At 43.8% G+C, this 27,684-nt stretch overlaps 1 protein-coding gene and 1 pseudogene across 2 annotated transcripts in view; one reads left to right on the forward strand and one right to left on the reverse strand.

The window, feature by feature from the left end:
- Nucleotides 1-27,684, reverse strand: part of Kcnq3 (potassium voltage-gated channel subfamily Q member 3) — a 300,325-nt gene that overhangs the window by 39,611 nt on the left and 233,030 nt on the right. For both annotated transcript variants that reach the window (XM_048457080.3, XM_085678922.2), the window contains exons 2-5: nucleotides 6,393-6,483; nucleotides 5,534-5,660; nucleotides 4,035-4,207; nucleotides 1,052-1,207 (exon numbers count right to left, since the gene is read on the reverse strand). In XM_048457080.3, coding sequence (XP_048313037.3) covers nucleotides 1,052-1,207; nucleotides 4,035-4,207; nucleotides 5,534-5,660; nucleotides 6,393-6,483 — 547 coding nt within the window. The remainder of the gene's footprint in view (nucleotides 1-1,051; nucleotides 1,208-4,034; nucleotides 4,208-5,533; nucleotides 5,661-6,392; nucleotides 6,484-27,684) is intronic.
- Nucleotides 11,707-11,821, forward strand: LOC125415290 (U6atac minor spliceosomal RNA; annotated as a pseudogene).

Here is a 27,684-nt window from a genome sequence, read left to right on the forward strand (position 1 = left end):
CGTGTGTGTGTCTCTGTGTGTGTGCGTGTGCGTGTGTGTGTGTGCGTGTGTGTGCGCGTGTGTGTCTGTGTGTGTGTGCGTGTGTGTGTGTGTGTGTCTGTGTGCATGCATGTGTGTCTGTGTCTGTGTGCGTGTGTGTGTCTGTGTGTGTGTGCGTGTGTGTCTGTGTGTGTGTGTGCGTGTGTGTGTGTGCGTGCGTGCGTGTGTCTGTGTGTGTGTCTGTGTGTGTGTACAGTTGCTTCTCTATCACCTTGGGTTCTACATCTTTGGATTTAACCAACTATGCTTCAAAATATCTGAATAAAAAACAAATGATAGCATAATAAAAATAATGCAAATAAGAACTGCAGCCCATCAACCATTTACACAGTATTTACATGTCATTAGGCACTAAAAGTAATTTACAGACGATTCAAACACATAGAAGGATGTGTGTGGTTGGTATGCAAATGTTAACAATGTTTTCTGGAAGGGATGAGTATCTATATATTTTGCCATTTTCAGAGACGTGGAAGAAATTGAAATCAATTTCCCGTTACACCAGGGAAGGACCGTATTTGTGAATGTATGGATTTAAGCACAGCCATGTTATGAGTTGTGTTTGTGAGTGTATTTGTATATGTCATCATGTGTACATGGCTCTCTGTCCATGTGTCTATCCCGAGTAGTAGATTTCAGTGTGTAATTATGTATGTATCAAGACACAGTTTCCTTCTATATGTGTCTTCAGGTCTATGTGTAATGCACGTCTCTAATACTATACCTCTTTGTGTCCTATGGCTTGACTGATGACTGCCTATGACTAACAAGGCCAGGTCCCAGGAAACCATGCAAATAGACTCTTCTGAGCTCTCGTTTCTTTAAGCTCTACAGAAAACTGCTCTAGGTACCTTCATCATCAGTAGACGTTTCCTGTCTCCTCTCTGTAGATTTGGATGACAAATGAAGCCGACTAAGTTTGCCCATGCTCTGCCTTTCACTTCGCTATGCATCTAGCAGTCAAGTTTCCACGTAACCTCCCCAGAGCTACCTTTCAACGAAAGTGACTCACCAGGCCCCACCACAGGGCATCTGCATAGGTCTCAAACTCCTCTTTCATCTCCTCTCCTTGGGCGTCCACCTCTGGCACATCCTTCTCCACCAGGTAGACAAGAAATGAAGAAAGGATGAGTGTCAGGAAGCCGATGTACCAGGCAGTGATGAGTTCCTGGAACAGCGAACAACAGAGGGAATCAGTCGGAAGCCCTCAGGTGGTAGCCTGAGCTAGGCAGTCTGGAATAGGACTGCGTGTTTACCAGCTTTCTTCTCTGAGTCTCATCTCTCAGCAGTGGGAAACAGGATCAAGACTACAAACATTTTCATCAGCGACTAGACTGTTGCAGGCCCTGGGGGGAGAGGGAGATTCCATGGTAGGTGACCTGATGTCACAACTCAGAAGGCTTCATGGGAAGTTAAGTAACCAGGAGAAACTGGTTATTGTCATAGACAAGCTCAGAGTTGCTCGGCGGTCTTTATGTGTTACAGAATTGCGATGAGCAGGACAAAAGCTCACCTCCATGTATAAATTAGCAGCCAAGGGCAGCTAATGTGGTCCAGAAGACAATGCCATAGACAGGGACATATTCCTGCCAATGCTTCACTGTATGATTCAAGGGAAAACTATACTCTATTATCTATGTACAATATCCTAATTTTCAAAATTAAAAAAAAAAAAACTAGACCAAAGGGGCCTGAAGTTATCCTGGATACCAATGGTGGAATTCAGAAAAAAAAAAACACTTATATATTGAGTGATCTTACATATTAGAATATATGAAAAGTAACACATAAGAGACATATGAGATGTGTGATTTCATGGGTGCTGTCACACAGTAAGATGTAAACAAGACAAGTGATTAAAAGGACACACTAACTCAAGGAGAATAGAGAGGGCAAAGACAAGCCAATCACTGGAATTTCAAAAGCCCTGGATGGATGGAAATGATTCCTGGGGGGGTCTCTGATGCTTTAAGTGCTCTGATGCTCTCCCATCAAGACTAGCATGGTAGAGTGGGCGAGGAAAGGGAATGCCTATGGGTGAGCCGTTTGTGTTCCTCCTGAAGCCTCTCAGAGAGCTATGTTGGCAGAGCTGTCCTTCCTATGGCGGTCCATTGTTAACCTGCCGCCTTAGGTCATAGAGTCTCACTGACTGGGTTGCCTCTCTTATCACCTTGGCTCACATAGTCCCGGCTGACCATACTACCCTTGTCCCAAGGGCCCAATGAAGAGTCCCTACTCAGCTACATTTACCTGTAACCTACACTATGGTATTTTCCAGGATAGTTTTATTGCATTACAGAGAGTGCTGTGATCTGAATGGGAACTACCCTCCATAGGTTCAGGTCTGGGACACCTCCCTCCTGGCTGGTGGTGGTAATTTGGGAAGGTATGGAAACTTTGGGAGGTGGGACTTAGCTGGTAGAAATAGGTCACTCAGGGTGAGACTTTGAAAGTCTTCCTTGGTCTCAGATTCCAGAGTCTTAACCTCCACATCCTGCTGTGATGTGAACAGCCTTTATCACACAGCCCTGCTGCCACAGCCTCAGGGGCTCTGTCCGACCTTCCCCACAATGGCGTACTGAAACTCTGACACAGTACATCAAAATGCATCTTTCCTTCCTCTCTGTTTCTCTCGGGTGTTGTGTAAGATCAGTGTCGGGGTAACAGGGAGAGTTCAGTGGTGTTCCCTCATAGCTTCAGTGATTTTTAATCCGTCTGCTTCTCTAATGCTGTTAGGTTTCTCGGCTCCCAGCCTTGTCTTCCCCGCAGCATTCTACACACACTGCACTCCTGTAAGTTCACACACGCAACGCAGGAGGGTCTCCTCTGAGCGTCTGCCCTGAAGGAGATAGGAGAGCGGAAAGAGAGTTGCGTGTTCCTTCCCTAGGGGCTGGCTGAACACCTGTCTCCTGCTTTGCAGGCTACGGCAAGGAACCTTTGCCTCCCAGGCCCCTGCAAGCCGGAAGACTCATTGGTGGATTCTTTAGAAACCGCTGCTTGATCACGTGCAGCACGCAGATCCACCAGCTGTGCAGGGTTATTAAGACACGGTCTACTGGTTGACACTGGCAGCTAACGTGGGCTCTTCAAGGGAACTCTGACTTTATCTAATTTTTGCCTGCAGCTCTGTGGCAGAGCCTGTTCCCTCACATGCCAAGGATCCTAGCAGTTAGCCTTGGGATCAAGGGACCCATGTCCAGTCAGTGTTTGGAAGCAAGGGAGCAAATCCTTTCCTGTTTTTAAAAATGCTCTCTGTAGGATCTGTGAGGCCTTCCTTTCCTGACTTGGTGACTCAGGCTCAGTTTCCTGATACGTGAGACCTAGTTAGCATACCTGATGCTAGAAGCAGGAACCAGCATTATGCATTAGATTGGTAGAGACCCTGCCGCATATGTGTCCTGGAAGCAATGTTTGGTCTGTCCTAACTATAGGATCAACTTGAAAAGTCTCACCCTAGCTACACGGGCTTCCATCTCTGTATTCCTGAGTGTCAGAGGAGTCAAGCACAGAACTTGGCCCAGAGTGCAAAGAATGAATTTTAAAAGACCCCAAAGTGACACAGAGTTCAGATCGAAATTAGTCTGTGCAACTCCCAAACCTTCCCCTCCTGTCCATGTTACCTTGTGTGAACTCTCTACCCTTTCAACCACGGGGAGGTATAGGCATTACCTCTGAGCTATTGAATCCTCAATGGTTATCCCCACTTCAGAAATGAGGAAACGGAAGGTCAGTAAGGGGTGAGTGATTTAGCCAGTTATTTGCATATCATGGATTTGAGACCTAAACCCAGGTCTGCCTGTGGTTCACATCTTCTCTGGAGCACACCCACATAAACTTCTCCTCCCACTTCCTCATCTTTCTCCTTGTTGTTCTCATTACCATGGTCAGTGTTGGAAGCACGCCTACCCTCAGGGATACTATAGGAAGAGGTAACATAGAACGGTACAGGTAGGAAAGAAGCCTGCGTCGCATCGTAGCTTCTCCATCACACTTACTTTGCTGTGGGCACAGATAGCTGAGCCCAGGAGCTTCCAGGTGCCGCCCCTCCTGTCCATCCGCAGCATGCGCAGGATCTGCAGGAAGCGCAGGCTTCGCAGGGAGGTGGCCAGGACATTGCCCTGGTTTCCCACGGCAACCACGGGCACAGAGGCAATCAGCACGAAGATGTCTGGGAAAGAGGACAGACCGTGGTAGAAAACAGGGAGGGGGTCATGAGGAGGAAAGACACCATCCCAAGCACTCACTGTGTAGGGGCAGATGAACATGTGTCAAGCAGGGACTGACCTAAGCAGTTGTGCTGAATTTGACACCAACCACCAGAAATGGATTCTGTTGTGAATGATGAGAGACAGAAACTCCAAGCACAAATGACATCCCAGGAGTTAAGCAAAGACCCCCATTAGACTTCAGCTCTGGTTCTAGACTCAGAGGTACAGTTTCTCAAAGTCCCTTGTGTGGCACTTGGCAGTTGAGTTGTGGAGAAGAGGGAATTGGGGGTTGTTTGGGATAAAGAAGAAAAGCCAGATTTTTAGAGACCGTTTTAAGGTGTTTTTTTCTGAGTGTGCAGGACACGAGATGGGAACTTGGCTGTGATATTTTGAGTGATTAGTGAAGGGGAACAGGATGCCTCCAAAACTGTTATATTGGGGTGGTGTGGTGGTTTGAATGAGAATGGACCCCACACTCTCATATATTTGATTGCTTGGCCCCCGTTAGAGGAACTGTTTGGGAAGGGTTAGGAAGTATGGTCAGAAGAAGGTGTGGCCTTGTTGGAGGGGGTGTGCCACTGGGGAAAGGCCACATAAGGCCCAGTTGCGCTCTCTCTCTCTCTCTCTCTCTCTCTCTCTCTCTCTCTCTCTCTCTCTCTCTCTCTTTCTTTGACAGCTGTCTGCATATCAGGACATAAGCTCTTAGCTACTGCTCCAGCACCATGTAGATCACTGTGCTCCCCATCATGATGGTTATGGACTAACCATTGGAAATCATAAGCCAACCCCAGTTAAATGCTTTCTTTAACAAGTCACCTTGGTCATAGCATTTCATCACAGCGATAGAATGGCAACTAAGACTGGTGGAATCTGCGGCTCACCAATTATGAGACTGGAAGGACTCAGTTTTGTGAACTTTAGTGTCTAGTTCTATAAAACAGGTAAAGTGTAGTTGGAGAGAAGGACAACCTCAATTATCAATGGTGTGGTACTTCCTATCCCTGATGGCCTGGAAGACACTGGTGATTAGAGCTATAGAGAGTGACTGAGTGTGCTACTAGTCTAGGTACTGAGAACACAAACTACCTGGTGCTCTGTGGCTTCCTTACAACCCAAATGCTAGTAACCTCAGCCCCCAACCACTGAGATCCACTCTCCTTATTACATTTCAAGGAACAGTCCCAGGAGATGGAGTTTCAACACCATCTGCATTCATACAACTTCCTTATAGAAAGAGTGTAAGAAAGAGACTAAGGCCACCACCGGACTCCATTGTCAAGGCTTACCCAACATGCACAGGGGCTTCCTGGCAAACTTCAGCCGTCCGCGCCAGCCTTTGTATCGACAGCAACATCCGGCGGCCCAGATCCTCAAAGCAAACTCAGCTCCAAAAATGAAAATAGCAAATGTCTCCTGCACGAAAGAGCATACGGAGTGAGGTTACCCAGTACCCAGTGTCAGGACTTCTGAGATCAGAGGTACTGGGTTTCTGCTGCTGCTACTCTGGAGGTGAGTGTGCCAGGGCCAGAGAAGGGAAGACAGGTAGACCACCTCCGTCCAGTCTTCATCTTGGCATGTTAACTATCCATGCCAAACTAACCCGTGTCTGTTTCTTTTCCAAAGATTCCACCCCAACCAATTATTTTGAAAGTCCCTTGAATTTATTAAAAATCCCGAAGGGGTAAGGTCAAACACAATCTGCCAATCTTCTCCAGGATGCTCAGACACTGGCATGACAAGCCGGCCAATGATGCTCACCTCTGCTTTTGGGTCAGTCATCGCCTCGAGAGTGTCTTAGTATTGTTCTTAGTGTTTACGTTTTGAGAAATCGAAGGGGGCTCAGGGTTTAGGGTGGAGTATGACTTTAGGTGAACTTTTGGAGGGCCAAAAATCTTATCATTTGATACATGATGGTTTTGGCTTGGACTTGTATGTCCGCCCCTTGTTTCTGTCCAGAACGGTGAATTATCATGAGGAAGGCTACATCTACTTTACACCTGGCCAAGCAAGGGAACCATTGTTTTTGCTTGGACCTAAACTTGGCTAGAGATAGCAGGATACTAGTTTCCAGATGTTAACTCCCTACAGCTGAAAGTGACTTATAGCTTCCACCCCTGAGGACAATGACAATGGCCCGGAGCTCACCAGCAGCAAAAGCCAGTCTCCAGACACAGTCTCGTACTCCTTGAAGGTGGTGAGCACAGCCAGAATCAAGCATCCCAGGACAATCAGGAACCTAGAGGGAAGGAGGAAAGAAGAAAGGAGCTTTAGTCCTGGCTGGTCCAGCAGGTCATGGCAAAAAATGTCAGCGAGTACACTGGGCAGTATCACACGCTTTATAGGTTACCACATTTATTTCCCACATCACCCCTGGAGGTGGATAAGGTGATGAACAAGGCTGAAGAGGTCACACAAGGTGCACATTGTTAGTTAATCAGCTACTTGAGGGAATCAGCTACTTGGCTTTTGTTGATTTTTGGTGTCTTGGAACATAGTTTCTGATCAATATACCTGATGATCTGCCAAGCTGTATCTCCATCTCCAACCCTGTCTAGAAATTTAACCACAATCACCAGACCCTTGAGTGTGTTAGGCCTTTTATTTGAAATGACCAACTCCAAAAATCTACCCACTTTGTGCCCCAAATTCTCTTCTCAGGGGATAATGGGGGTGTTGATGGTAGTGATATTGATGATGGCAACACCATCACCCCTCACTACATTCGGTCAGTGCCTGCCTCCTGCTATTACACACTTGTCAGTTCATCATCCTTAAAGTAACACTCAAGGCCAATATGACCCTTCTCCCTCTGCATGGTGTAAAAGGTTAAATGCTTGGCCCCACAGCACAAAACACCAATCCAGCTCCGCGAGATTTGCCTTTAGTTGGGATTGAGCAAGGAAGTGTATTCCGAGGCTGGGTGGGTGCACAAAGAGAAATTTGGTGTTCCAGAGGTGAACTCATGCGACAGAAGTAGAAGCCTTTCCTCAGGTGGTCACCCTCTTCCTCTATCTCTCATCGGGTGTGCATGCAAGCCTGGGGATGACTCCACAAGACGCGTGTGGGTATTCCCAGTGACTCAATGCCTCGAACGATCGCCTCATTCAAGTACAAGCAGACCCCAAGGCTCATTCCTTCTTTGCTTGCTTTGTTATAGTCATGCCTGTGACTGTGTCACACTGCATGGGTCCCCATCTGCACAGACTGAAGCTAAAGTATCTTTCGCTGGCATTGTACAGGGCCTGTGAGGGTTACATGTGGCAGAGTGCTGCTGCGGCTCATGGGGTCTGACCTCTGCTCCCAGTTCCTGATAACATAAAAGTAGGACTTGCCCTCCAACACCAAGAATTGGTCATCAATCATCCAAAAAGAAACACAGCCCTCCCAATCCTCAATTGCTGCTCTGTGAAGCCTCAGCATAGGGCCCAATTAGATCACTGATGCTCAGAAACTGAGTTACAGAGAGAAATGGTATCATTACAATCCACCAAGATAGTGGCAATTTGGGAGACAGAGTGATAGAAAATTCAGTGTAGAATGGGAATCTGCCAAGTGTGTCTAACTTTCAGAGTTGGATGACCATGTGATCTGGGTTGCTTGGACTGTCAAACTCCACCCCTGGACAGCAGAGAATGTACCAGTTTCTGTCTGTACCCAGTGATGACCTCAGGGCTCAGTGCCCAAGTAACCCACAGTCGCTTAAATAACACATCAAAGTGACTTCAGTAATTTCTTGTTGCTGGCATCAAAGAAACAGAACACACAGACACACACAGACACACACACACACACACACACACACAGTTCTTCACACAAACATGAGCACATAAATGCAATACACAGGTACCGGCACATATACACACACATATAGGTTATTGGATTGGTAGAATACTCACCTAGCATATATCAATTTCTTGTTTCAATCCCTAGTAATACACACACACACATGCACGCATGCGTGCACACACGCACGTGCGCGCGCGCACACACACACACACACACACAGTGTATTGATAGAACACCTGCCTAGTATGTGTCAGGTTCTTGCTTTAGTCTCCTTGTGCCACATGTGAAAACACACACACACACACACACACACACACACACACACACACACACGGTATCTACATATAAGCGCTTCCCTTTCTTCCCTTTATCTGTGGTTACTTTTTGTGGTTTTAGTCATTCATTGTTAGCCTAGTCTAAAATTACTAACTGCCAACTCCAGAAATCAGCCATGGATGGATACTAAATTATTTCATTACAATTTATTACTGTAAGTGTTCTACTTTATGTTGGTGATGGCCATTAATCTTTTACTGTGCTTACTTTGTAAATTAAACATTATCATTGGCGTGCAGTATAGATAGAAAAATAAAGTATAAGTAGTTTGGTTTTATCTTCCATTTGGGCATTCACAGGGCACACTTGCACATACTAACTATGGACAGTGGAGGCATCTATATCTACATCTGTGGACAGAAGTCAGCTCAACAAGGGCTGTGGTCAATGACTGATGTCCTGACTGGCAATACCAGAGGGCTGAGGAGTTGACAAGCGGCTCCTGAAAGAGAATCCCCCTGCAGGGTGATGGGTAAGAGTAAGAGGACCACACTGAGAACCTTGTTGCTAGGGAAATACTGAAAACCAACGTAAGGAAGCTGTGGGGTGGCCTCAGGTCCGAGAAGATGAGAAGCTTCATGTGGATCTGATGCACTTGAGGTCCAAGTGAAATTCCACATTTTGTCAATAAAAATCTAAGTTCAAAGTTTATGAGAGGCTGATATCCTGAATAGCCTGGGCGAGGAGTACTGCAGCTCTATCTCACACCACGCAGTTTCAACCTAGTTCTTATCAGATCACAGCATGCAGAACCTGGACTCTGCCAGCAGGGGGCAGCCAACCACTACAAACTGGTTGTGCACATCCTTCCTCACCAGTGTTAATGGAATCTACTTTCTGAAACTGGAGAAAGACCAGTAATTTATGAAATGGAAATCATCTAGGAAGCCCTTCTAACCTTGAGGAGGGGAGACATTTTTTTTTTAGCTTCTTGAAAATTTGAAAATGTCTTTGAAGGAACTCAATTTCAGCAGTCAGTCTGTATGACAGAGGCCTGATGTATCTGGGCAGCAACAGTCCTGCCCTCCACTTTCCTTCCTGTCTTGTACACTCCGGGTGCCTCACTGAGCCCTCTTCTCCTTCCCTCCTTTGCTCTTCGTCCATTTGGGCTCCCTTTCCATAGCCCTGACTACACCTCCCCTTCCCTCTCACTACTCCACTCATCCCAATGTCTCTTCCTCCACTTTTTCTCTTCCCTCCCACCTTTGGCTCTGTGATCACATCTTCTCCCTCCCCTCTGTGGTCTTCAGGCTCAGAAGGAGAGATTTTGACAGAGTTCCCCATGGAGATCCCCCAGGGTCCTTCAGTCTACAGTACTAGGCTATGATTGAGAGCAATGCTGGTCAGTGTCAAGGCGACCCTTATGCCCACTGTCTTGTCCATGTGTCTCTTCAGTACTCTTTTCTTATCCTCTATTATCCTTCAGCCAAGGTGGAGCTGGAGGAGTTGAGTAGAGGCACAGAAGGGCCATCCTTCTAAACTGTATGGCCGCAGTGATCAGTACAAGGCCCAGTGCATCCTGTCTAGGTCCGCTCAGTACCAGACCTCCAGGCAGGACACAGGCCACTTCTCAGACATGGAGGTGAAGGAAGACTTGTCACGACTCTGAGCTAAAGAGGTGGACAATGTCCACATTTATGTCGCCATCCCCATATGGTGTTCTCTCTTGAGAATTTCTCCTGAGAAGATCATGGGGGCATGGAAATGTCACTGCTTCATATACATCCGCGTACAGATGAGGCCCGAACTTCCAAGCTCAGGTGCCAGTGTCGTCAAGACAATAAGAGACTCCCTTTTGTTAAAAGCCAGGAGGAGACCTTGATGGAGAATCTGCAGGGGATGTACATGGCAGAGGGTGGCAGCTGGCCACCCCATTTATCTGGGAGATCAGTTTCCTTTCTGCTCCTCTGGACTTCCACATTTAGGAAGTCTCTGACCAGACACCCCACTAGTCCCCTTTACTGGAAGTGGTTCTGGGGAAACTTTCCTTCATCAGTGGCTCCAACAAGTCCTACAAAGTCAGGGAGGCAGGCAGCAGCTGGACCCACTGGATTATCCTTAGAGCTCCTACACTGAAAGGGGTGAAGGAGTGGCCATCTTAGCCAGGTGCAGGCAGACTGAACTACCAGAGCAGGTGTGGCTGGTTCCCTCCTACCTGACCAGACTCAGGGTGCCACCACGGGTCCTAGCTCTGGAGAGATGAAGTATCCGCAATGCATGGGTGGACACCTTCACACCACATCAGAACCCTACTGGTCCTTCAGTGAAATCTGCTGTGTGACAGGTTGTTGTTCTTCTTTCATTTATTTTCACGGCTTTGATTTTTACTGATATATAATATGCATTTCATGAGGCTTAGCGTGGGGCTTTGATTTATGTAGGTACATGCTGCATAGCAAGCAATGTGAGGCAACCAGCATGCCACCTTCAGTGCGCCACCTATTTACAGTGACTGCAATCAAAACAGACTAAATGTGTCTTGTTCTCTTCCTCCCAGGGTGCCGCACAACTACCGAGCATGTCCTGTCTACATAGCAAGATACTTGCTGACCAACTGATCCCACTCCTCCGTCCCAATCTTCTCCCCAGCTCCAGTAACCACCCCATTCTACTGTCTGCTGCAAAAGGTCAACCATTCTAGAAGGAAACTGTGAAGTCTTGGTTTTTCTGAATCTGACTTCATTTAGCATAACATCTTCCAAGTCCCTCCATATTGTTAGAAATGACATAACGTCATGCTTTCAGTGGCCTATTACACAACAAAAAGCAAAACCAAACAAATGAGATAACGTCAAACTAAAAAACTGGCAAAGGAACAAAAGAGTGAAAAAGACAACCATTTATCTGAAAGAAAAAATTTGAAACTATGTACTAACAAAGATTATCTATAATACATTAAGAACCCAGGTGAGTCAATAACAATAAAATCTAATAAGCAAATTACACTGGTCGGAAGATCTGGACATATTTTTTCTCAAAAGAAAATATAAAAATGACCCACAAGGAATAATTAAATCCCAACTGGTCAAGGCCTCAAAATAATGTTTGTGTCAATCAAACATGTTTGATGAATTACTTTTATCTTGTAAACTCTCGAGTATGGATTGGTTGAGAATGTCTGGAATGCAGGACTCAAAGTGCAGCTAACTTAACTGGAGAAGACGCTGTTATCAGCTGGCAATGTCTGTTTAGTAAAAGACAGGACTAAGAAGCCTTGCCACGCCCTAGGGGCACAGGCATGAGCTCATAAGCAATACTCTAATTATTTCTCCAGTGTTTCTTCTTCCTGACTGTTCATGCTGTCATCATCATCATCATTGATGCCCCTGCATATGATATGTTGTATAAAAGGAGAGAAGGTTGGCACTACCGCTGTCAAAGTTCATGTTGTACCCCCCCCAACTTCTAGCAACCATGATGGTCTAGGAATCCAAATAAGGCCTCTTCTTGTTCCTTCATCTTATAGAAAGAAGATGTGCACACCAGAGGTGTAAGTAGTGTGTGTGTGTGAACACAGCACGACTCCTGCAGAGTGCTGGCGAGGCCCTGGCTTCCCGACTCTCAGCCTGTACATCTCCCATTTCTCCATCCTTTGCTTTATGTTCAGTAAACTGGAGATTTTGATGGATCTTCCTTAACATAGAGTGTGTTGCCTTTCATTAAAAACCACCCATCTTGGGGCTAAAGATGAAACATTACACTTTTAATTTAAATAAGATGGGTGTTTACTTTGCCTTTGGAGAACCGACCTATGTTCTCCCTTTCCCTTCTGGAATTTTCTCTCTGCTCAAATGTGTTATGTGCTTATTTACCAGTGATGTTTGGGAAGTTCAGAACAATGTCGTCAGATGTCAGGGTCTAACCGTACAAATGAAAAGGTACAAAGAGTAATTGAAAAGTGATTCCCAGTGATTGCTTCTTTTCATCTTGTTAAAAGTTGCGGGATTCACGCCTACAGAAGCAACACCCCCCTGTGAACTGAGGTTGCATCTGAGGGTGAGCAAACGGCACACACAGGGCAAGTGTTCATGGGTCATGATGAAGTCCAGCCAGAGACACCTCATCTCTGGGCTAGAGAGAGGGAGAGCAAAACGAAAGCGCCTAGAAGAGAACACCCTCATCACTTCCTTTTCCGTCTCCACTCCAGCCTTCACATGCTTTCCTTATTATTTACCTAAGCAGACCAATCAAGTTTCAGCTCTTTAGCAAGCAGGTCAGGCGCTCGCACATCAGATCATACCATGGCAGACTGGTCAAGAGGGATGATCTCACTATATGCATTGAAAAGAAGCTCAGTTCAGAGTTGAAGGCCCAAATAGGTTGCCAGTTTTCAGACAGAAAATGCTATCCCATGGAGAGCAGTTAAGATACAGCAGAAGTGGCTCTAATAACATCGGACCTCAAAACAGACCTGAAGAACAAAATTGCCCTGAGAAGTCAAGGAGAACAGAGCATCACAGACTTAGGTAAGGTTCAACCCATTTAGGAGATAGAGAAGTTGTAAGCAAATGCACACCAAACAACAGAGCTCCAAATATACTAGGCTTTTCTAAGCTTCATCTCTTCATTCTTGGTCTCTCGCTAATCACAGCAGGCTTAACATTAAATCAAAAACGGAAGACTCTCCAGATTCTGGTCCCTGTCCTACTGCCTTGGCTTCCTCTCCTCCAGTAGACATACCCTTTGTCTTTGATGCTCAGATCAGTCACCTCCTCTATCATGATGTCCCTCCTTTTCTCAACAAACTGTTGGATGATCATTTATTATGCACTAGGAATTGAGAGCAGGCCATACTTGTCTCTCAAGAGCTTATATTTCATTTCTTGCTTTCCAAACAGTAGTGGGGTGGAGGAGAGGGACCTTCTAATCCTTCACAAAGTATTTTGTTTTTAATCATTATCTCATGCATTCTCTGACATGGTCTGACCATTCTAGGTTCTGGGCATCCAATGATGAACACTGCACATCTTAGAAGGTTCTAATAAAGTTAAGGACCATATGATTTCTTTTTGGGACCAAAGCTTATGGCACAAGGCAATAGTTAAAGAAACCTTCTGTCTTAGTTCTATTTCTGCTGTCTATTCTCTCTATAAGCTTTGGGAGGCGCTTTCTTTTCCCCATGTCTGTGTGGCTATATCTGCATAGTGTGTAATTAGGGGCAATGGTACAAGAAGTCTTTCTGGGGTGTTATTTTTTTTTTTGTTTTTGGATCAGGATGGAAGAATATGAGTTCAGATATCAGCTGTGCTACATTAGAAATGGCAATGACATAGACTCCTAATTCAGCACTGCTGTGAGAAGTCAATGAGAGAATGCTCGTGGGCCACATAGTGTCATGCTTGGCACATGGTGTAGACCTGAGCTGTGCTAGCTTCAGCAGGAGTGAATTCCAGCTTGCACGGGTCATGCTAGTAACTTGCTGCCACATGGCTGAGAGACTCACTTGCTAGTTCATCATGACTCCAAATTACTTATTTAAAATTGGAAAATCTACTCGAAATCAGAAGAAATGCCGGGAAGACTGTATTTCAGTTCCATCACACACTGCCTTCTCCACATCAGTCAGAATCACACTTTTGCTCTTTCTAAGGAGCTTTCGGGCTACATCCAACATTCCATATGCATGCTATCTTTTTTTGATGGTGGAGACTCCTGCCTGGCAATAAGCTTTCTTCAGACCAGGCAGCTCTCTGTCTTCCTCTGCATTAACAACACCAGCTGAAATATATACCAATTTCATTAGCATGCCACCAAAAAACGTCTTTTCACCCAGATCACAGTTGACACCTCCATATAAAGTCAGGGTTGTCCTGGTTCTGGCACATCACATTGTCACTCTCTGTGGGACAGTGATAGATGCCCTTAGCTAGGTACTTCCAGCTTCCCATTGTCCCTACTGCAGCATCTGTTTTGCTTACAGAATACCAAGTTTCATATCAAGAAAGCAATTTCATTTGGCCCCAAATCTGCACTCCAGGCTACCAGATGCCACAGAGAGATTCGGGGTTATATTTTAAGGATCTTCTGCTGGCTGCAAGCACCTGCTATGTTTCCCTGAAAACAAAGGAGGAGATTAAAGGCTGTGCAGCAGAGCTGTAGCAAGTAGACCCTAAGATGGCCCTCAGAATAGATCCAGCCTAATGACACCCTTGGGGAATTCCCACTGCTTACAAGAGGCTAGAACTTGCTTCTAGTGGGTAGGATATGGTAAGGAGATTGGATGCTATTTTTTGTGACTAGGTTACTACGGACTGTGAATTTCATCTTGCTTTCATGAGGCAAGCTTTTGTGTTTGAGACACCTGCATGGTATTGAAATAAAAGTGCCAGTCACCTAACAGTCAGAAAATAATGAACCCTTCAGGAACTGGCTTCTTCAAACAGTCACTAAGGGGGTTTTTCTAGAGAGAGCTTTCTTTAGCTGAGTCTCCACATGCTGATGACATGATTCTGGGAACCATATTTGAACTCGTGAAACAGAGGGAGGGAGAGAGGGAAGGGGAGAGGGAGGAAGGGAGGGAAGGAGAGGAGGAGGGAATTAGGGAATGAGAGGAAGAGGAAGAGGAGGAACAAAAGGAGGGGGAAGAAGGAGAGACAAGAGAACTTATTTCTCATGTGTGATACTGTGTTTTGGGGGAGATTGTTATGCCATAAAAGTAGAAGTATAGGCTTACTAGGGGATAGATCTTGGCCCAGCAACAAGAAAACTTTGAATAGACTGCAATTTCTTGAAATCTCACTTTCTTATCCATAAAACAGGAGTAGCAGACAAAGGGATCTCTGCTGTCTGAATACTCTACCAAACTCTTGGCATGTGGGAGAGCTCACACTGCATAAAAACTTCTCATAACTTAAAGGTACTTTCCTAATAGGAGCTCAGGCTAGCGTGATTAGCAATTGTCACGGGAGCGACACGGCTTTGCATATCAGCATCTGCTACTTCAGCAGACTCATTGAGTAGCTCAGTCAAAGCCATTGGCATAGTGAAAAGGCTAATCTTACACCGTGCAGGATTGTGTGATGGTTGATAGAAATTATGAGAGAGCTGATGGTGGATTGATTGATTGAGAGAGGATCACTATATACATCCCAGGTTGGCCTTAAACTCACAATCCTACCTGAGTGAGGTAAATTTGGACCTGTGATATCACAACTGGCTGAGGGAGATTTGAAATACAATACAATTAGCAAAGGATGTTCTTGCATGGAAAAACTGAAGACAAACCAATTGATCCTTGAAAGGGCTCAAACCTCAAACCGTCCCTTGTATTAGCTCCTCTTTCGAACTCTACAACAAAACACCAAGAGAGTCATTGAAAGGTGAGGAATTGTTGATTTTAGTATGAAGTTTCAGAAGGTTGGGTCATGGTTGTTTGACCTTATGTACTTGGGCAGAACATCATGCAAGTGTGTTCTAGAGAAGATCTGTTTATCACAGGGTAGCAGAGACGTGAAGAAGGAACACAGGATGGGCCAAAGACAAGATGCAGACTCAGTGATCTAATTTCTCCAACTAGACCCCACCCATTACCTTATACCCCTATTAAATAATGCCATCATATCATGCACCCATTAAGGGATTAGTTCCCTCTGGAAGAGAGCCCCATCGTGTAGTTTTCTCTGGTGATGCCCCTATAAAGTTGTTTATAGAAACAATCCTCGCCTAGAGGTGTGCTGCTTCGCTAGGCTCTCTACATTTCTTAAGTATATTAACTTAACAATTAAAATTAACCATTGCAATCTCTCCCTCCTCTCAGAGGATTGAAATAATAAAACGTGAAGTCATATGGCTTTGGCCTTTCACAGTCGTGTGGCTGCTGGTAACGTGCCTATGCCCCAGAAGATAGCCCACACCTGTGCACACGGTCAGCACTAATTGGACTCCATGTTAACTAACAATAATAACAGGGGAAGATGAAATGAACCTGGAAAGGGTGTGGGTTGTGACTTCTGAGGGAATTGGTATGAGCTAGTAGGAGGTAGATATGAACAAAATACATTGCATACTATGCATGGAGTTTTCAAAGAACAAATAAAAACAGTATTTAAAAAATAATCCCCTTAAATATACTTCCAGTTAACATTAAATTCAGCATTTGCCATTTTCAAAAGAGAGAACACAAATACAATTCTCATCCATATTTCAACTCTGAGATACAGAAGACGATTTTACATTGCAATCACATGTTTTTAAGATAAAAAACTTATGAGACATTTCCCCTTTTTTGCTTCGTGTGAGTTTCCAGTCCCCTTGTGCAATCATTCCCTTGAAGTAGAGTTCACAGAGCCCTGGGGTAAGAATTAATCTTTACTCTCCCCTCACTGGACTGTCAGGGCACGAAATGATAATAACTCAAGAGTAACAACATGTCACAGTGCCTAGAATTGGGCACTAATAGAATAGGGCACTAATCAAATACTAGTTGCTTTTTTTCTTGCACTCATTAAAGGTATGCCAAACATTGATTTAACAGTATATAAAATACTGTTGTCATTTAAAACTTCTGCATTCTTGGAAAGGGGAAGGAATAGTGTATAAGTAACAAGTACTGGCTAATCCTAACTCTACATCCACGTGAGTGTCCTTTGCACAGAAATAGAAACTAGTGCAGATTTTGGCCATCTGAATTAACGGGTAGCAAATGATGCTCCTCAGACCAGATCTAGCCTGCTGTTTTGCTTCTGTAAATAAAGTTTTATTGGGTCACAGTCATGCTCATCTGTTAATGCACAGCAGCAGAACTGAGTAAATGCAATGGAGACCTTTTGGCCTTCAATGCTGAAAATATTTATCATTCCAGTTCTCCAAGAGACTGTAGCAGCCAATGAATAGCACCATCTCAAGCAATTTATATGTCTGATGATAGACAGGAAAAAAAGATAAAAATAAGAATCTTAATCCTACAACATCCTTGCTAACCACAGGACACTTTAAAAAATTGACTACATGGATAAAACAGGGATATTCACATTTTGTGAAGAACTCATTGAAGAAATGAATATGAATGATGGACAAAGATTAAGTCAGGGTCTGCACGTTGTATCTGACACTAGAAACATCTGTTCAAACATCATGATATTTCATTTTGAATTATTTGTTCTTCTTCATGTCTCCACTTCCTCCTCCTTCTCTATCCTCTCTCCTTCCTCCTTCGTCCCCTTCCCAATTTCTCTCCTCCTTCTCTTCCCTCTTCTCTTCCTTCTGTGGGACTGGAATTGAACCCAGAGCATCCTTAGTCTTAGGCAATTGCTCTACCGCCATGCAGCTTTCCCCACATAGGGGAACTGGATGGGTTAAGGAGCAAGGATGCTGGAGATCACTCAGAAGCCTAGAATGATTCAAGGGTGATGTGATGGTGGCTTGACAAGGGCATTAGGTGTCCTAAGTGAGAGCTGTGCATCATTGTACGAGACTGGTAGGACCTGGAAAATACAAAAGGCCGTTGTCAGATACATATTTTTCTCGTCTTCACATCTCTAGAAGGAGAGTTAGCACAAATAGCTAACAGAGCTTAATCAGAAGTTTCTCCTTCGTAGTTATAATGCCTTCCAATTGACAGTGTGTGAAAGATGCTGACATATAGGTTAGTGTCATTTGGGAGTTCTCCAAAGGTGATGTCTCGATGTACTGAATGAAAACCACTACTTTCAGCGTCTGATAATTTATATGTTCTCCAGACACTGTTTTATTGCAATGATAAATATAAAGATAACAATTCTGTTCATAGTAATGATTGTTAATATGTGCCGAGCACTAACTTAATATCTTAAGTTATCCCCAAATTAAGGTACATTTATTTTCATAACAATTCTTGGAGGTCCTCAAAAGAAATGTGAGGGGTTGTTGGAGTAGAGAAATTAAGGTATCTAGCCAAAGTTACACAACAACCATTAATGAGGTCAGAATTTAATCTCAGTTCCTGTCTGCCTCCAAGTTTACGCTCCCAATTATAAATAATTTGTAAGTGGGCATGCCTTTGTCAGCAAACTGGAAGGAAAGTGGAACTTCCTGAGTGTCTACTGCTTGGTATTACAGATTTTTACAGCCATTAATGCCAAATATACTTACAAGGCAGCACTTCATGCTGCTCCAGATGAAGATTCAGAAGCCAGTGGGGGACTGGGCATGAGACTCTGGCATGGCCAAACCAAGTCTGAATCCCTAGTCTTTCCATGATGGAAATTCCCCAGAATGTTTGGTGGGTCATGAAGAAATTTGCCTTAATGCTCAAGATGGTACACAGTTAGTGCCACCCAGACACAAGCCTAGGGCAACAGTGGTGAGTCCAAACACTGCTGTTTTATTTTAAAAGTATTAATGAGGGAACAAAATACTCAACAAGTGACTTGGGCCTGAATCCCAGCTACCTGAGAGGTTGAAGCAGGAGGATCCCAAGTCCAAGGTCTGACCAACTACAGAGCTAGCTCAAGGGAGCTTGAGAGACTAAGGAAGGTTCTGTCTAAAAAGAAAAGGTTAAAAAGATATGAAATGAGAGGGGCATGTTGTGGTGCATGAAAGAGTTGGATGAAGAAAGTGGGAACAGTAGACATAATTATATTTCATTGTATAAAAGTATAAAATTAAAATTCCCTTTAAATTAAAAGGAAAATTTATAAAAGGCCATCCATGAGACTGGATTAAAAAAAAACCCTCAACCAACTGTCATGAAGACCAGAGGTTACAAGATATTTCATAGGCTACATTGTACCATTGAGGTAGAGAGGGGCTGTGGAGTGCCCAGTAAGATAGAGAGGCAATAGATGCATGTCTTCTTCCTGAGGGTCTGCGAAACACAGCAAGGTGGTCAAAACCAAAGACATTAAGACATCACTTCAAAATCTGTAGACTACAAAGCAACATCCAGTTGACTCTGAAAACAAAGCATTCTTTGGTTCATGCTGGACAGTATTTATGGAGATCAAGATCTCTTTACTGTTAGAGTGATGTCAAGTCTAAATAAAATAGTTCATTCAACACTGTGTAGCACCTACTATGGACACTTAGGCAGCATTATATACATACCAGTCAGGAGAAAGGAAGTATCATACCCTACAAGGAAAGCAGTAGACTCATAGTCATAGTCTGCCCTTGACCCTTGCTTTTCTGCCTCAAGTTAGTGTGAAACAGAATGGGCTATTTGATTTCTCTTAGCCTTAGTTGCCTTAGTTTCAAAGTGGCAGTAGCACTCTTTGTCTAGTCTATGAAACCACGGTAGAGATCGATGATTGAGGATGTGAAGCCCCTGGTAGCTGCTGTGGTAAGAAAAGATATTAAAAACATGGTTGAACGACAGTATCAACATGACTGCAGGCATCGGACACAGTGCTGTATCCTGGAAGATCAAAGCAGAGGTCATACAGGTTGGTCACATCTACAAGTATCCAGGGGTAAAAGTCACCCCTGGGTCCTGAAGGGATCTGCTGCTCTTCCCTGGGCCTACGAAGAGGTTTCAGAGTATGAGAAGGTGGTACAGGAAACGGGAAGTAAGCAGGTGTTTTGCCTCTCCTGTAATGGAGTATCGAAAATAGAAAGAGGGTAGGTGCCTACCAAGTTCAGAGTAGGTTCAGTTTTTTCTCTCTACCTCTGTTTCATGTCATTGCACAGAGCAGGATCTCCCAAGAGTGGTAGGCTTTGCAGCATCTAGTCTAGAGCACCTGCTCTGGGTCGCTCTGGTTCTGATGCCTCCTAGTCCTCTGCATAGGCTTCAGCAGCCTCTCCCCACTCTTCCCACTGCGGGCCAAAGAATTCCGACTGCTGACCTTTTCCTAGTTACTTTGCTAGTTAGCAAAGTAACTTTGATCCTCTGCATGTCTAAGTCGTTGGATTTAAACACTCCATTTATGAACGACATTGGAAAGAAAAAAAAATAGAGGCAAAAATCTGAAAATCATCAGATTGAAGCCTAAACCCAATAAATCAACTACTTTCATTTTCCTCTGTCCTTTTCCAGCCCAAGGACAGAATCATACATAATTTTAACAAATCTGTATTGTCACAACACTGCACTCAGCATTTTGTCTTATGAAAGAATAAACATTCTTCTGCTTGACTATAAAATATTCAGAACAATCATGTTTAATGAAAGAGCCGCATTTTGTGACATCAGAGCCCTAAATACGCATAACCATCGCCTCATTGCCAGATACTGAGGCAGCATCCATCTCTGTGCTCAGATGAGTACTGAAATGGAAAATGTTTGTGCATCTATATCATCTTTGTTAAAGGCCAAGTACTTATGAGAAAGTCCTGCAATGTCTCTCTGAACTTAAGGTTTTAGAAAAACAGATATGCCTAGGTTATGGTCCCACAAGGCCGATTGACAGATTAAGACTGTGATTATGGTGAACTGGAGTGTTGCAGATCCAGAGCTGAATTATCTTGGGCTGTCTTCAGCCCCCTTAAGAGTCATTTATCACCCACTGCTGTGACTGACCTAATATTTTTGTTCCTATCAGATAAACCTCCCTTGAATGTACTAGCTCAACAGTAACTTCCGCCAGCTCCAAGGCTAAGAAAGCCATCAGATAACACCTGGAACCTAGAGTTGAGATTTCTCTGCTTTGCTTTAACTTGCTCACCTGACACGTACTTTTACAATGCCTTGATTTAGGAATTTTTCTTATTTTGTATCTCTAAAAACATCTTGAACCCTGTCCCAAGTTGGTACATGTATTTGAAAAAAAACTGAGTATGTTTTCTAGTCTGTGACTACACATCTTACAATAAATATACATAATGAACCATGTCTTACTCTCTTTGAGGTGAGAGTTAGGTTTAATGTGGACATCTTTAAACATGTGTGATGTCTAACACAGAAGATTAACTTGACATGATTTAATGTCATCTGGGGATAAGCCTACGAGAATGCCTGTGAAGGATTATTTAGATTAGCTTGACTAGGGTGTGGGCGCCCAGAGAAGTGGGTGTGTTCCACCTTGACCAATGGTCAGAGAATTAAAGCCGATTCCTGCCCCTTTGAGGATATGACAGGAGATCTGACCCAGGGAGGGACTGCCTAAAACAACAGAATACTTAACTCAGGATATAGTTGCTTGAAGCTTTAGGTATTGAAGCAGGAAATTGCTCTGTTTGTTCTTTGTATCACGTTAAAGAAGTCTTTTGCCTTCTTCTCCCCTCTTTTTGGATTGGGGTATATAAACATATAGAAAATAAACATGGACAAATTCAATATTCACTGGATTACCCTCCTGGTTCTATTATGTTGCATCTCTTACTTTTCTTCTTCATATCTTTGTCCTGCCTAATATTTCTAATCCTCACGCCTCTATCCTGGAACGTGCTAACCCCATCAAGGCTGGACCCCATCACTGAGGTGGCAAGGCTTACCTAGCATATAGGCAGCACCACTGTATAGTCTGTGATCCCAGACTGCATGAAAAGGAGAAACTGAGCTGAATAGAGCTATCCTCTCCCTCTGGTTTTGACTGTGTATGATGGGATGAGATATGACCAGCTGTCCCAGACTCCTGCTGCTGTGACTCCGCCACATCGTGGATTCTGCCCTGGAACTACGAAACAAAATAAAACCCTTCCTTCCTTCAGTTATTCTTGACGAAATGTCATAGGAATAAGACACATAACTAATGTGACACACAGACTCTTGATGTATTTTGCCAGACTACTAGTCTAAAGGATCGCCCAACCTTCCACTGTTCATGAGAATAGATAAGGAAGCTATTTCCTCCTCAGTTCCATCAGGATTGGCTGTTCACACTATTAAATATCTTACTGATCCCATTATTCCCCTTCCCTCAGTCCTTCCAGATCCTCCCCTCTTCCCAACCACCGAACTTTAAATTCTTTCTTTAAAAAAAAAGCCAAAACCCGATACAAAGACAAAACTCCCAAATCTAAAAAATAAAATACAACACCCCAAAAGAAAACAAAACAAAACTGTAACCAAATAAAGACCCACAAACCTGTGGGGTCCATTATTTGTTGGTCAACTACTCCTGAACATGAGACTTTCCCTGGAGTGGAGGATGTACCCAGTGTCATTTGTTGAAGAAAACTGATTTTCCCCTCTCCCTCATGCTGGACCTTTAAACTTGCTTGATCTTATGAAGATCTTATTAAAGGAAGAGATCCTGGGCATTTTACTTGGTGGCTATATTCTGACTCTGTGTGATTCCCTCTGCTATGTAAGAAACAAGCACAATGCACAGGTTAAAACTACCCAGTCACCATCAAAGCATGTTTGTGTGAAGCAGGCAAGTCTAGGGGGATGGTTTAGTAATATGGGACTCCACTTGCTTTGGGCCATGCACATCATGTTTCTAACAAAGCACTGGGCAGCCTGAGATTCTTACCTGCACATACTATGCATACACTTATCTCTCTGAACAATGAACCTAGCAACCAACATGCTAGTAACCTAGGAATTCCCATCTGAACTGAACCACATGCATATCCCACTCTGAACACAGAGTCAGTCTCTCTTCCACTTAATGGCCAGCAAATTTAAATTCTCCTCAACCATACTCTGCTTACAAGAATAGGATGGCAGATCCAACAGGTACATGTGCAAATAAGACAAGCAATGTTCTGAAAGTTAGGAATAACTTCATTTTACCATCTTATGTCCATACATACTTGGGCATTAACATGATTAACATCAGATGCATTGTGGGTGGGGACATGCATAAAAGAGAAATGGATTTTAAATCTTAATTGGTCAATCAGAATACAAAGTTACCCAAACTCTGTCCCTTAGTAACTCTGCATAAAGGTTCCATCTGCCCTTTAGTAATCAGAAGCCCTTTCTTTGAACTTCCCCCAAAAGAAGCCCCAGGTAATAACCTAGAGCCCATGAGTACCTTCACTCTGTGGTCCACTGTCCCTCTCGACAGTGTGTCTGACTGTCCTGTTGCTTCACTTTAATCTTTCATAACTACTTAGCAATTATCTCTGAGCCCTAATTTCAATTATTTAGATAAGAAGCAAAGAACCTGGAAACACAAATCTGAGATCCTGATCACCAGTAACATGTGGGTAGACAGTCTAGCACACATGACCAAGATCCTCAGCATACAGTTTCAGTCAACACATTAGGCAACGCCGGTACTCATCACAGGCTTGGTTGAGGAAGAACAGTTTTCCCAGGTTCTTGTTATTGGCAGAATTCCTTCTCTGGTACTATGGAGTTCATGGTAGTTTGCGTCTTCCGAGTCAGTAATAGGGAGAGAAGGACTCTAGCAAGAAGCTATGTGTTTCGACGTTACTCTGCATATTAGGTGAAGAGAACATAGCATCACCTTTAAGTACCTCAGGCATACTATTCTGGAAATATGGAAATTATAGCTGGCCCATGATGGATGTGCAAACTGAACACAATGATCCACTCACACACACACACACACACACACACACACACACACAAACACACACAGAAACTCAGTAGATGTGGGCACTAGCAGAATCTTTACAGAAACCACCAGATATCATGGTGTCTTCTCCTACCCACAGTGCTTTTCACAGACTGGCTCCTATCTCACACCTGTACCCATCCCTCAGATTTTCCAGACCCTCATTGAGGCCCTAACATGCATCTGACATTGCTGAAATGCAAGCAAGGCATACACCATGCAAATTTTCACAGTAGCCTGGTGGCTTAAAATTACTACCATTTTCACCATGGGCAAACAATCTCTAAAAGATGTAAGAGTCATGTATGGTGGTACATGTTTTTAATACCAGCAGACAGGAGGCTGAAGATGAAAGATCATGAGTTTGTGGTTAGCCTGGGCTAATTAATGAGATGCTCCCAAAACCAAACAGACAACAACACTTCAGAAAAATAAAATACAAAATACAAAAAGTATGAATAAAATCATGCTTCAGTAGAAAGCTAGGCATTTCTCAGATGATAATGTTCCAGATTAATTTTTCTTTGAGCTTTCATACACTGTTCATTGTAAAGAACTGGTGGCAACTCAGAGCTAATTCTAGCATGCTGATTCTGTCCTGCTTACCTGCCTTTTGTCCCTCGACTCCTTGTGAAAATCCAAGTCTGCCCTCATTTTTTATTCACTCTTCCTCATTTATTAGTGTGTCTCTTTTCCAGACAGCCCATTGACTCCTTCACAACATCACTCCCCCAGCTTGACTGATGATTCTAAGAAAATCATTTCTACGCGAGAATCAAAGGTTTACCTTAAAAATGATCTTTTGACAAAAGTTGCACATGTTTCTACATGGTTATCAAGAATACGGAGAAGAACAGCATTCAAACCTACCTGAAACTGTTTGGTCTCAAGATGCACTCTTGACAATGCAGTCACCCCTCAGTATTCACAGGGGACTGATTTCACTGGCCTTGTTGGTACCCAGTCTAAGTGTCAAATAGAGAATATTGTAGGGTTTCTATATAATCTCACAACCTATACATTTTCTTGTATATGTTTAGTCATTTATTGATTACTTGCATTATCTCATAAAATATAAGCTCTTTGTGAATAGCTGTCATGCTCTATTGATTAGGGAACGATACCAAAATGCCCACATATTCAATAGAAACTATACAGATCAATTATATTTTTCTAACTGTTTTTCCAACCCATAGTTGGTTGAGTCCTTGGACATATAACCCAACCACAGAAGACAGAGTTAACCACAATGGGGTGCCCACTGGTGTTTTCTGTGTGTGTTTGGCCAGTTGACCTTGGCTGCCCCTGACTTCTCAAGCATGTTGGCATGCTGGTTTCTATTCTCAGGAAGCCAATTCCCTACCCTTTCTGAAGCTTCAAATTCAAAGCTTTCACCACTGGCTTCTTTCAGGGCCTCCACCAGTCCTTTCCTTAGAAGAGTCGCACTCCCTTCCTCAAAGTCTGCCCAGATGACTTTGTCTCCCTTCCAGAAGCATCTGCAATGCCACTCTGTTTGCAGGCAGTTCAAAATTTCAAGGCATCCCTTCAAATTTTCTTTGTTCTTTAAACCTGTGACAGACTCTCAGCTGCCTTTGCTATCCTCATGACTGTCTCTAGAATGTGCTCAACTATCCTTGTACATTGACTAAGGGATCCTTAAACCTTTATGTGAACCTTATTTGACCCAGGGACCGAGAAAGGCCTGAGTGTAGACACAAGAACTTCCTCTACCTCTTTACTGCTTGGTCTTGCCTTCCTCATTGACATCACCATACCAGTGAGGCATGATTTTGGTTTTCCCCTACACAGGCATCCATATTTCAAGGTCATTCTGTCCAGACCTAGGCCACTCTTCATATACAGCTTTGTCGCCTCCTCCTCAATGCTGGATGAGGACACTCTAATGGGAAGTGTGTTCCCGCTGTGCCATAACTCTACCATGACAGTGTCTGAAGTCATTAGAGTCTGGGGCACACTCTGAAAAGCAAACTTACTGAGTACCAAAACTCAGCCTGTTTATTTGACATATTTATTGTTATGGACCAGCAGGTCATTTATCAAGTGGCAAGTAATGACTTCCTCCAATACCTCACACAGGGTTTCCCATTTATCTTTTCTTAGTTCTACCTTCTGAGTCCAGCCTACATCTCTATCTGCGGCTGGTCTGGAAACAGTTCTGCTGATGGAGTGTCCCAACACTTTCACTATACCATCAGGATGCTGGCCCTCTCGGAGTGGCATGGGGCAGTGTTTCACTGGCCAGGAAGTCCTTCAATTCCACTGTCTCTCACACATCTCCTTTCAACTCCCAGCCATCTTGGAGAAATGAAAATTTCATTCTGGCTGGGGTCTCCAATTTCCTGTACCTCAGGTTTTCAGTACCAGATTCTAATCTTTCTGTATCTTGGAGCAGCTTCAAACAACATGCCAGGATTGTCCCAAAGAAACAAGCACTGAGATCCTACATACCACATCCTTTCATGCCCCAGCTGGTCCTGTCTGTCTCTCTTTTACTCATAGGCCAGAGCCACCAAGGATGTGGAGAGGGAGGGGGGAGAGAGACGGATAGAGAGAGGTTTCTGAGGGCCCTGTTGGAGACTACTTCCATCTTGGTAGGACACTGCAAGCTCTGTCTTGGAAACACCTAGCTTAGAAGAAAGGAAACCACATCCATTTATGAAGTTCCCTTGACCTCATCGGGTTCTAATGGTAACTGAGTAACCAATGCTTGCTGAGAATGAGTTAAAAGGCTAAAAGAGACAGTATGCCATGAGGACAATGACCAGTGCTTCACACCAGATTATCTTTAGAGATGACACTGAGTTTTCTCCTTGAAATGAGAACAAGAAAGCAAAAAAATACAGAGGAAACATACAGATTCCTTAGAAGAGTATAGACACTAATGCACTGTGCAAACTCATACTTGTCTCCAGCAGAAAGATAGAGCGATTTATGGTAGGAGGGATCCAGAGGCCTGGGTCCGAGTCCCATTTCCTAGGTGACAAAAGTTACGTTGCTTTACCTCTAGGTGCCAGTTTCTTTCTTTTTTTATTTTTATTTTTTATTTATTATTATTATTTATTAAAAATTTCCACCTCTTTCCTCTCCCTCTCCACCTCCTCCTCCCTCTCTAGTCTTAAGAGCAGTCAGGGTTCCCTGCCCCGTGGGAAGTTCAAGGTCCTCCCCCATCCATACAGCTCTTTAAAGGTGAGCATCCTAACAAACCAGGCTCCCAGATGGTGGGTCTGATCTAATGGGAGCTCACCAAGACCAGCTGGACTGGGAGTGATGGAGCATGTGATCAAAATGGACACTCTGAACGTGGCTGGCAATGTAGGGGTCAGTTTCTTTTGAGTAACTGGAAAGCATTCAAGGCCTTTCCAAGTCTCTTATCAACACAGATATCTTCATGGAAGAAGTGACAGACATGCTTAACAGCAGGTGGGTCTATTTTTGTCCCCAAACTAAAGTAGGGCTTTTTATTAACAAGGCCAATGTTCACTCCTTTTCCTTTTTTTATTACCCTTTGATTCTCCCATCATGTCCTTCTCTCATTTCTTCACCTAGGATAAGAATCTTTTTTTCAATAATTGATCGTAAGCAGAAGTATAATATGATGTGACAGAAAAAAATGTGGGAGATGTGTGGAGTGTGTGGTCCCCTTTCCTGTTTCTTCATCCTTCATCCTCCACTTCCTCCACCTTTTTTACTCTCCTCCCTCCTTCCTCTTTGTTCTCTTCCCCTTGTCTCCTTGTTACTTCCTTTTAATTATCTTCTTTCTTTCCCCTCTCTCTTCCCCTTTCCTCTTCATTCTTCTCCCTGCTTCCCCTTTAATTTCTTCCACCTTTTCATTCCACAGACAAAATATATACTGTGTTCAGCTGAACTTGGAGGAGTCCTTTGTTGAAACAGTCCCTATCAGGATGCAT

This window comes from Myodes glareolus, chromosome 19 (assembly GCF_982192425.1).
Source record: "Myodes glareolus chromosome 19, mMyoGla1.1, whole genome shotgun sequence".
Taxonomy (NCBI): Eukaryota; Metazoa; Chordata; class Mammalia; order Rodentia; family Cricetidae; genus Myodes; species Myodes glareolus.